We start from the raw sequence: 12,180 nt of genomic DNA, 5'->3' as shown, positions 1-12,180 counted from the left end.
GAGTTCTTTATCTCACTTCATACAAACTGGTGTAATAATCCATAATTCACTGTTTTTATCTGGGTTCCCCCCCCCCCCCCAATCTCTTAATGACCCTTATTATGTCAATGTGCTTCACTTTACTTACACAGATAAACAAAGACATGTTTATTTATTTGTTTAACTCAAAAGTACACATTTGTTCTTTGTTGGCACGATAACGCCTTTTTTTCCAATACATCGTGTTATTGTGTCATCATTGTTATGTGCAACTGCAAGTAATGTTTGTCATCATTTTTAATCTCAATAAGTTTCAAACATATATTATATTTCATGTTCATGCATGATTCATTTAGGAGCAAAATACGCCCTTATTGATCTGTGTATAGTCATTGTGCACATTTCTTCTTTGTCAGCATGAGTTTATCTTTTTTCAGTATGTTTTGTCATCATTGTTATGTACGAGTACTGTTTTTCCTCATTAATAACATAATTATGGTTGTCCCCTGTCTTCGATACTACCTGATATTAGTTTCAAAGCAAAAGAAACCTCTCTTATTTTTCAAAAACTCTTTAAGTGCATACTTTGTTCTGTAGGGACGACTTTGTCTTTTCCAGAACATTGTGTCATCATTGTTATGTACAAGTCATGCTTGTAATCATTGGTAATATCAATGAGTTTTGAACAAATCTTTCATAATGTATGATTCATTTAGGGGCAAAATACACCCTTTTATTGATATGTGTATAATAATAATAATAGATAGCATTTGTTTAGCGCATATCCCCGCTCAACAGCTGGCTCTAGGCGCTTTACACTATATTATTACCCCAGCAGACCATAGAACACTCCTAAACATTCTCAGCTTCCCAGGAAGCATACAGTATCTCATAGAGCACATTTGTCCTTTGTGGGCATGATTTTTTAACTTTTTTCCCAGTATGTTTTGTCATCATTGTTATGTACGAGTACTGTTTGTCCTCATTAATAACATAAATGGTTGTCCTCTGTCCTGGATACTACCTGATATTGTTTCAAAGCAACAGAAACCTCTCTTGTATTTTTAAAAACTCTTTAAGTGCATACTTTGTTCTGTAGGCACGACTTTGTCTTTTCCAGTACATTGTGTCATCATTGTTATGTACAAGTCATGTTTGTCATCACTGTTATTTACAAGTCAGCCCCATTGATTTTGTGCTTTTGCCTCATATTATTTAAAAATTGTTTTGCACGTGTGTTGTTCTAGTACTAAGGCTTTGATAAATGTAATTGCACAGCCTTTTACTATTGTTATGTGTTGTCAGTGACAATGTCCAATGTGTATCCTTTCTTGTACATAACAATGATGACATGTTCTGTAAACTACATCATTGTTACAAAGCTTATCATTTATGTCACTATTATGAATTAAGTTCATAATGAATAAAGTCTTTGTTTACTAAACAAATGGAATTTTAAGTCTATAATTTGCCTTGCTGCTTATCTATTTTTGTCATCACTGTTACATACAAGAAATACAGTGGTTGCCAAACCAATAGACCCATATCTCCAAAACCCTACATCTCCTTGCTCTGATACTCTAGGAATATGAGCACTAAATGTCAATCTGTAACTGACAGAAAAGGGAGTCAAATTGGTAACAAAATATTTTTGGCACCACTGAGTCTCAAGAGTCTCACGTTTTGGCAATTGCTCATATATTATATATGAAACATCGTAAAAAAACCAAAAAAAACCTTCCAGAACATCCAAAGCTACATCCCCTGGTCTTCCGCAGCCAGACGCACGATGAACTCCAACAAATACATCTGTAGTCGCACATCATGCCTGTTGTTGGTGACGTAGAACCCTGGCACACCGGCCTTCTCCAGCATGCTCTGCTGATCCATCAGTTTCTGGTCAAGTTCCAGGATTATCTTCACATCTCGACGCTTCATCTCCTCCTCAAACCGACGCTCCTGGGTCTGATTTTAAAAAACAAAGCTTAGTTTTCAGTAGAGGTTTTACGGCACTCACAACTGCATAAGGACCTACGGAGCGCCAGAAGATTAGAGGTGTTAAAAGAGAGTAACAAACAGGGGCGATAAAGACGATAGATGTTTGATAGGAAATAACGAGCAAACCATACCAGAGCACCCGCCAACCACCCACTAAAAAAACAAAACAAAACAATTGGTGTAATAGCTTTCAATAAGTCAAGCATTGTCAAAGCTGATAGAGGGGGGCTCTCGTGGCCTAGAGGTTAAGGTGTCGGCCTCTCATTCAAAGGTCCCGGGTTCGATTCCGGGTAGCGACCAAAAAATTTTCTTCTCTAAAATTGTCTCCTTTCACATCCTTTCCTGATCTCTAACAATGTTCTGTTGTCTGCTTTCATTTCCACTTTCTGCCCCCACCCCCTCACCTCCTTTGCCCCCTCCTCTGGGCTCCTGAATCTTTCTGCAGCCTTTCTACTGCTACTCCTTGGCTCCTCCTAACTGCTGTCTTTCTGCCACACCCCTGATCTTCTGGTAGGAAAGATCTACACCTAGCCTTCTCGGACAAGGGCGAAAAATCTCGGAGGGCCCGTGTGCAAGTTGCGCACGTTAAAGATCCTTTGGTGGTCTAAAATCGATAAGAGTAGGCTTCGGCCGCCACCCGGGCAAAATTCAAAATTTCCTACCAACGAAAAAGTATTAGGTGTGTCCCGCGCGCTCATATGACCTTATGCAGTTGCGAGCGCCGTAAAACCCTATACTACACAAACAAACAAAAGCTGATAGAATCTCAAATTTAACTTACATGTATCTACATGACATTACATGACATGTACTTAACTGACCAATCCTCCTTGAAAAGAAACGACAGAGCAGTGATTTTACCAGTCCAGGATTCAGAAAAGAGAAGCATATCAACACAATAACTGTCATGCAATTCTAGGGAAAAAGCAAGATAGAGAGACTGAAAATAAAAAATAGAAGGGGAAAGAAGAGATGTAGGACCTATGGGTGACACTGCAACTATCCTCCTATTAAAACAAGCATTGTAGGGGAAAGCTAAAACTACTACAAGTAAGACTTCAGACAGCACAAGGACTAAATTCCTACAATGCCTTCTTGCATCATCTACAGTACATATTGCATTCTAAAGCAATAAGAAATGCGTTGAAAGATCTCTCTCTCTTTTTCTTCAACAGCAGCTCCTTATAAATCCAGTTACTCTATAATATGCTGCATATAACCAAAAAAAATCTTTCAGCAGTAAATAGAGAAGCTCAAAAGGCATCCCAAGTCTTCCTCCAACCAACCTTCTTGCCTGAGAAAGATATTCTAACTTAGGATTTTGCTGGAGTTTTTTCTTCTTTGTTTTGTTCTAGTAGAGATACCATCATAATAACAAGGAGGGAAAAAAAAACGCAATAGCTACCTCTCGTTCTCTTTCCACTTGAGACACTAGAAGCGGGAGGTTGTGTGGCTTGTTCTGATTGGCCATCAGTAGTTCCTTGTGCTTCTTCTTCATTTCATGCCGTTGTGCTGTCAATGTAAACAGGCAATACACTTTAAAAATAATTTTAAAATGACATTCTCAATTTTCACCAAAATTTACATTTCATCAAAATGTCCAAAAATTATTTAGAATCTACTACATTCATCCAAAAGATACAATGTAAAATAAAGATAATTTCATAGATAAAAGAAATTTTCAAAAACTTACCTAGGTACAGGAACTAAGACCTAAAATAAATGTTTTCATTAATCTTGACAACTATTCAAAAAATATTTTGCACACAATATAACAGCACAGATGATATCACTGTTTTAACTCTTTCCACACCAAACGGGTTTCCCTGATACACGTAGCGCTAAACAGTATCTAATAAAACTGTGATGGGTGGAAGGTGGTAACGCGAGAGACCAGTTATCTCACATATTTTTATCAGAACCGTAGATGAGATAATAGGCTATACATAGAAAAGTAGACAACAGAATAAATTACAAGTAGATGGTGTCAGAAAAAACAAATATGTAAAACAGTTCGTCTTAAAAAAAAGCCCATCAAATTCTCCATTACAATTGTCACAAATTCAAATCACCCTGCAGGTACGAAGCAAAAACAACACACCTATCATCACGCAGAGTATCACCATCAGGTTACATAAGCCCACTACGCTCGTCCCCCACTCACAGCTTGATGCACACACCACTGGTATTGAGATGTGTCACCCCACATTACCTTTAGTCTGCATAAAGTGTTAGACCTTCCTTCAATCTAGTCTGGATATTGTGAGGTAGGGTATGATTGAAGACAGGCGCAGCGCTGCATTGGCCTGTATGGTGTGTGAATTATGTTTCTGACTAATGTGCATGTATGTGGGTGTGTGTGGTTGTCGGAACATAAAGGTACGCCCTTTGGGGATAAGGAAGCGACAAAGCAAATGGGGCGGGTGCATCAACACACAAGACACACTGCTGGTACCAAGATGCATCATTGCACATTACCTATGGTGTAGTGTGCGTACTGTAAGTTGTAAGGTACTAGAACTTTCTTGGATCAAGTCATATTACTAGTTAGGGTGTGCATTGGGTGGCAGGGTGTAATCGAAGACAGACAGTGTGGGGCTGCATTGGGTCAAATGGTGTGTGAATTCAGCAACACGAAACATATGAAGTACCTACAATGGCACATGGTCCCATTTTAATGTGTGAAGGTCATAGAGGAGGTAACCAGCCACTTATTTTTCTACCAGTGTACTGTCAGTTAGGGGGCTCTCGTGGCCTAGAGGTTAAGGTGTTGGCCTCTCATTCAAAGGGCCTTGGGTTCGAATTCGGGTAGCGACCGAAAAATTTTCTTCTCTAAAAGTGTCTCCTTTCACCTCCTTTCCTGCTCTCTAGCAATGTTCTGTTGTCTGCTTTCATTTCCACTTTCTGCCCCCACCCCCTCACCTCCTTTGCCCCCTCCTCTGGGCTCCTGACTCTTTCTGCAGCCTTTCTAATGCTACTCCTTGGCTCCTCCTTACTGCTGTCTTTTTGTCACACCCCTGATCTTCTGGTAGGAAAGATCTACACCTAGCCTTCTCGGACAAGGGCGAAAAATCTCGGAGGGCCAGTGTGCAAGTTGCGCACGTTAAAGATCCCTTGATGGTCTAAAATCGATAAGAGTAGGCTTCGGCCGCCACCCGGGCAAAATTCAAAATTTCCTACCAACTGAAAATATTAGGTGTGTCCCGCGCGCTCATATGACCTTATGCAGTTGCAAGCGCCGTAAAACACTTTACAAAAACAAAACAAAACTGTCAGTTATTTCTCTTGATTTTCCATATTACATTGGATTTCTTTAATTTTTCGTCATATCCATTTACCCGAATTACGAAAGCATTGAAAAATTTGTCAATCCCAGACATGTTTGAGTTTTATCCGAGACTGACTATACTAAATATGTCATCACCGCTGCAAGAAAATTTAAAAGCATACTCAATTCTCCATTAGCTGACCCTGAAAAACCAGAACAATTGGATTCTACAAGCAATTTTTCGTCATATCCATTTACCCAAATTACGAAAGCATTGAAAAATTTGTCAATCGCAGACATGTTTGAGTTTTATCCGAGACTGACTATCCTAAATATGTCATCACCACTGCAAGAAAATTTAAAAGCATACTCAATTCTCCATTAGCTCGCCCTGAAAAACCAGAACAATTGGTATCTACAAGCATTTTTTCTTGCAACACTGACAATGTGATCAAAGGAGACCATTATTGAATACCACTTTATAAAATTTCTATTTACATTTGTGGTCATTAATCATCTTCAGCCGTTGGGTAAAGAGACTTTTCTCCTCAAGGTGTTGCACTTCTTCCAAACCCTTGACAATCTCAAAGGCAGTTCCATCCAGCAGAGCTTTGGCTAGCGAAGACAGGAGATCATAAGGGAGACGCTGCTGAAATTTCCTGCAATAAAATACAAAATTCCATCATATACACAAAATAAAACATCAGTTCAGAAGTAGCTCAGTAACAAGAAGAGATCTTACTTTAATTCTACATTCAAACATGATTAAACAGAGTAAACTGTGGGCTTCAGTCATTAGTCATCCTCTTACTTTCTGTCTGCCTTGCTTTTTCCAAGCAGTTAATTGAACATTATTGTGTCAATGTCCTTCATGTATAAAAAAGTAAAATCAGGCTCATTAGAAAGAGGGTACAATGGACTTTCCATAAAAAAGATGTCCATGGTACAATCTATGAAACTTTTATCTGAAATCGGTCATTAAAAGAAACATGAGGGCCTAGTGCTATGGGCCTCATAATTTTGAACAATTTACGAAAAGATTTAAGGAGGAGACCATACAATTATATGTGTCACGACTCGATGAAATCAGGCATTTGTCACTTTTTGGGCAAATAAAGTTATTGATACTTACAGTTTGTTCATTTTTCTTGCTTTTAATGAAAAAAATACCCATCAATTTAGAATAGAAGTTCAGGTGTTCGCAATTGAAAGAGATGGGAGTCCCCCGATTTCAGAGGTAAAATTAATGAGAAAATGGCTGTCAAAGTTTGGTGAATTCCATCGCCTGAGAGGCCTTAGAAACTGAAAATTCACATTCAAATGTAGTACCTTTAATCAACGTTTTTCAGTAAAATCCACACAGAAATGTGCTTTTAAATGGAAATAAGGTGTTGAACCCCCCTTAAAAAAAAAAAAATTGCGAAAAATTGCCAACCAGGTGGAAAAATGCCGGTTACTTCAATTTCATTTCATTATTTTAACAAACACCTGACTTCACATAATATATTAATAAATTTGACCAAAGTTAAGTACACTATCATCCACTCACCCATCCCTGCATATTAAATCAAAGACTTTTAATCATAAAAGTTTAAGTAAAAGTATCAAAGAAAGCACAGTCCCGAGTCACACACAGTGAACTTCATCATATGAAATAATAAAGCCTTTAAAAATCATTAGGATGAATATGCCATGAAAAAGATTAAGTCCATGTCGCAGGTTAATGTCATTAATTTACAAAAATGTAACATAGTTAACAGTACAGTCCTGACCAAATCACAAACCTATTCTGCTCAACATACTGTTCATTCACATGGGGGAATAAAAAAACCGAAGTCACTATTTTTCCTAACACTCGGGAAAATAAACTTCACTATTTCTCAGAAAGGTTTCAATTTTCGAGATTTTCTGGTTAATAAGTAAGAGTTCGGCGTCATTTTTCATTCTGCCATTCTGAGGGGACAGGGAAGAAGCATTTCTTGCATCGAATTCAATTTCTAGAGCTAGAGACTTTTAGATGTTTGAATATTCAGATACTTCAATTCTGGTAGTGGTAATGTTCCCAGACTATACTTCATTTGTTAAGCCTTCAAAAGGTACTCTGCAAGAAAACGAGACTGCTCGACTTTGGCAGTAGATATTCAACCTATCTCGCATTTAGTCACCCCTAAAGCAAAAACTAAATCACCCCCCCACACGCCCTCCCCCCTTTTACACCTATACACACACTCTCTCTCTCTCACACACACATGGTATACACACGGAGGCCACTCCATTCGCAAATAACAAAAAAATCTCGAGAACAGAAACCGTTCGGAGAAACAAAGCTCAAGTTTATTTTCCTGAGCGTTTGGAAAAATAGAGCCGGCATTAAAAAAAGACAATTAATTAAGGTAGCGTCAATTGCCACCGAGTGAAGCGGTGTCAAGTCTGAAAACAACACTATCTTTAGCATTATATAGATAATGTGTGTCTAATGGGTCAATTTGTTCTCAAGTAATTTCATTGGACGAACATCTAGTCTAGAGCTACGGTACCAACTTGGCTTGTTTTCAATGAGACGTAGGCCTAGATCTCGGCTAGCCTTAGCCTACACTTTGGTGTAGAACCAACACAGGCAATTCTAGAAGTAGAAGGTCACAAACGCACACAAACTCAAGCAGAAATTCACGTTATATCGGAGAACATAAATCGGGGGGCGGGGGTCAGGAAAAGACACACACACACACACACAAACACACACAGAGGGACAGAGAGGCGAACGCACAACACAGGGCACTCGAGCACAATAAGCTAGATCTACCCACCAAAAGAGCTCCAATTTACTCAGTGGCAATTGACAAAAAGTCAATTTTCATCAATTGCCACTGCGTCACTCAGTGGCAATTGACACTACCATTAATTAATCGCGTTAATTAATTGTGAGTTGCTGTGTATTTTGTGCAGCAATCTCTGGTTTTGGCCCCAAGAAGAGTTCAAATATCAATATAGTAGTGACTTTGGCGATTTTGTAGTTTCGTTCGTAGTTAAAGTCAAGAGAAGACTATGGATACCTTGCGGGCTTTGGTGGTGGGGGGGAACTGAGTACTTATGGACCTGTCCAGTGTGCAATGACGTTGTTGTAGAGGGGGTTTCAGGCCCACCTTACCTAATAAAAATATGGAGGTGGGGGGATTCAGGGGGGGCCCCTGTTATCTAGTTTGATGTTTGGAAGAGGCTAGCCGTACTTAATGACGACTAGACTGGGCCAAACCTAGATCTAAGTACTGCTAGACTGGCAGTCTAGCCGTACTTAAGTACGGCTAGCCACTTCGTTGATGTTTTACTGTTAGGTTGCATCCTTGCTCTTTGTGTCGCCTATTACAAATAGTATTTGGTCATCAAGACTTGTGGATTTCTTCTCTGGATGTAAACAAATGGGTCGTGGACTTTAACGAACGGAACTAGAATCTACAAGATCACCGTGACTTTATAGGGCCTACAGGTTAGGCTAAGTTTATATAATATAGGGTTTGGGCCAGGGTTAGGGGTAAGTTTGCAGGATAATAGATGGCCACCTCTATTCTCACCCGGGGTGAGAATAGTGCAGGCGGGTCTTGTGGCTATTCTCACCCGGTGCGCGTGTCAACAAATTTTGCGTTCACCCTAAACCACAGAATTCTACACTGTGATAAGAGAAAAATTGTAGAATTCTGTGCTGTGAACAAACGTTCCATTACAACTGTACTTGTAGCCTACTAAAAGCGTACAATTTTGTCTGTGGGCAGTGGAGAGAGAGAGAGTGAGAGAGAGAACAAAACAAAATGGCGACCCGTGTAGTTCGGCTCGATTCGAAAAGTTAAATAGCCGTAGCATCTTTGTAGACAACCAAATTAATTTACTTTTGTGTTTTAACATCATTTTTTAACTTTGTTTTGGTCAATTTGATCGTCCACACCGATAGACAGTATTCAGAAAGAGACAGAGAGAGAGAGAAGAGGGGAGGAGTAGATCTTGCGAGAACTTCCGGGCGGGTGAGAATAGCCACTTTCATAATAGATAGATCTAGCTCTAGATCTAGAAAATCTAGATTAGATCTAGATCTAGTAGGTTAGTAAGTGCTAAGTACACATTGAGGCCAAAACAGGATTATAAACACATGTGAGCTTAACTTAACACCCATGTGTACACCCCAACTTGAAACTTACTCACCCTGGCAATTCTCTGGCCATGTTCTGTAGTTCATTCAACAGAACATAATGTCGCTTCTGTAGCTCCTCTTTGCTACTTTGATCCTCATTCATACTGAAGATTTTGTATCATGAATTAATAATTAATTAAATGGAAATGGAATTTAAACTTCATCGATGATGATACACATACAGATATAGATCTAGATCTATTATATATTTGATTCTCTGATAAAATACAATCTTTCCGGGAAAACCTGCAACAGGCAACAGTAACAGTCAGTAACAACAGAGGTGCACACACACTTCTGCCTCGTTTTTATCTTTTTAACAAAATACCCAGGCTAAGCCTTCAGCACAAACATTGCCGACCGATTTAGAGTTGGGTAGGTGTGATGTGTTGCAGTTGAAGTGTGTTTGACTGAGAGAGTGAAACTACAGCACCTACTCCACTTTGCTTTGTTTGTAAAATCGTAAAATTTACTATTCCTAAATTATAACTCCATAGACTAAAGAGCATGTGTGCTTATGAACCTCGTCAGATTTATTTCTCGCGTTATTTGATACACACCCTCGTGTATTATAATAGGCACGCACTGTATAATAACTGAACTGGGCCTATTACTACTATTAAGCTCAGTGCTAAATGGACAAGTACGACACAGTGTGGCTGTACAAGGGTTCATCTTGGGGGAACAGACGCTGTTTGAATTTGAACAGTGGAGAAAATGGCACTCCTTCAGTCATCAACAGAGGTTGAGGAAGATCTTCTGATTTTGAGCGACTCCTTTCCAAACCAACAACAACAACAACAACAACAAACATGTAAGCCTATAATCCTGTAATACCTTTCTGAGGTCAACACTTTCAGCTTACCCTTCCAACCCCTTTGCCTAGAGATAGGGTCACACCAAACATAGATCTAGATCTAGATCTAGATCTACACTGTGGCTGTCATAGCCAACCTCTTTGCTTGAAGTTGAAGCAAACGTATCCTTATCCAGCTAGGGGAGGTGACCATTGATAATTTTGTGTCTTCTTTCGGAAAGATCATTTTAACTTCATTTGTGTCCCCTTAATAATCACCTTTGATTCTCCTCCTCCTCCTCCTCCTCCTCCTCCTCCTCCTCCTCCTCCTCCTCCTCCTCCTTCTTCTTCTTCTTCTTCTTCTTCTTCTTCTTCTTCTTCTTCTTCTTCTTCTTCTTCTTCTTCTTCTTCTTCTTCTTCTTCTTCTTCTTCTTCTTCTTCTTCTTCTTCTTCAGGTGTCAGGTCTGGAGCAGACATTGACGACTATGGTACCCCATTCCTTCTTGTTGCCTGTCTTTTTTATCAGCACGGTTTTTCTCCTTGTGTTAGTCGTCGCAAACAGGCCATTAATCTGTGTATGTTCTTTGTCTTCCTCTTCTCTTCTTTCCATCTATCTTTCCACACAGCCTAACTCTATTCAACTTAATACATTGCAGGCTGCTATATGACATAGTGTGGTGTAGCCGTTATGCGCTTTGCTGTGATTTCGATTCCTGAGTGGGGAAAAGATTTTCATCGGGTACCTCGGTCTTTCTGCTGAAATGGGTCCATCTCAGACATGCAGGGTTGGAAGCTCGCCTCCCAAAAGTTCTAAATAATGTAGTAAAAATACCTACTTTTTTAAAAGAGAAAAAAAAAAAGACATCGTGAGCGTCTAGAGCAAGAGGTAGATCCTACTTCTTTTCCTCTCCTCCGCTGTTCCTGCCGGTTTGTGTGTTGATTGTCCCCAGCACTAAAAGATAATTTTTACGGTCAATATGCCTCTCGCCACCCCCCACCCCCCCAAAAAAAAAGAAAAGAAGAAAAAAAAAGAAATCTTTTATTGGGGAATTTAAAAAAATACGCACACTAACATTAACAAGTGGAAAAGCACCAGGAACCACCAACTGTGGGGGGAGGAAATAATATTAGCAGGCAGCCTACTTTAATGCTCCAGCTTTCATCTCACCTGAAATTTAAGTTTCTCTCTACCATAGAAATGTCGTTATAATTTTCCTCCAGCTCTTGATCTCTAATTTATAGAGATATCTGCGCGTTTGAATAATTCTGAACCTCACGAAACGTTGAATGTCAGATCCGTGGTTTCACACACCGCACGGACCTAAAATTGTTTAGTCACCAACTCTTTCTGGTATCGACTTTGGTTCCTGGCGCTGTCTGTGGCCGCCTCTTAAGTAACCTGACAGTGTTAAACCTATAGCCCACAATTTTGCTCAGTCTAATCTTCTTAGCTTCCTGCTTTTGGTCACGACCTTACTCCCACACGAAACTCAAGGGTGTTAAAAATGTGTCTCCATGACATTCACATTTTCTGTTACGTGGTAGTTTTTCCTTTACTTTCTGTTTACACAGATAAGATGCGTCTTTGTTCTGACCTCAATTTTTAATTCACCGAATTATGTAAGTAGGCGTACATTGGCTCAAACAATTATTTTAAAAAATACAATGGTCTGAATTAGCCTAAAGACAAAACCATACTATTTGCAGACAAACACGCTAATGAGAGGTCGGGGGAGGGGGGGGGGGGGGTTGGTGTTTGGAGTTTTTTTTGTGTGTGTGTTTTGTTTGTGTGTGGGGGGGGGGGGTGGATAAATGTTCCTTATCTATTATTTGAGTATAGGATTTTTTGGCGCCCCCATAAATACACTTTAGATCTTTTAGGAAGCGAGCTTCCGATCTTGCCTGTCTGGACCAACTCGAGCTGAAAGGGATATAATATTTTATAACATTCCAGCAGAG

At 39.5% G+C, this 12,180-nt stretch overlaps 1 protein-coding gene across 1 annotated transcript; it reads right to left on the bottom strand.

Annotated features, from left to right (window-relative positions):
- Positions 1-1,658: 1,658 nt before the first annotated feature.
- Positions 1,659-9,890, bottom strand: LOC101857425 (protein DGCR6). Its single transcript, XM_005103973.3, has 4 exons — positions 9,437-9,890; positions 5,744-5,904; positions 3,383-3,489; positions 1,659-1,944 (listed from the first exon to the last, which is right to left on the bottom strand). Exons 1-4 carry the CDS (start codon positions 9,526-9,528, stop codon positions 1,735-1,737), a joined length of 570 nt encoding a protein of 189 aa, XP_005104030.1. The 5' UTR covers positions 9,529-9,890; the 3' UTR covers positions 1,659-1,734.
- Positions 9,891-12,180: the final 2,290 nt, after the last annotated feature.

Source organism: Aplysia californica, unplaced genomic scaffold, assembly GCF_000002075.1.
Source record: "Aplysia californica isolate F4 #8 unplaced genomic scaffold, AplCal3.0 scaffold00399, whole genome shotgun sequence".
NCBI lineage: Eukaryota > Metazoa > Mollusca > Gastropoda > Aplysiida > Aplysiidae > Aplysia > Aplysia californica.
The sequence above is the reverse complement of the archived record's forward strand: the minus strand, read 5'-3'. Positions and strand labels throughout refer to the sequence as shown.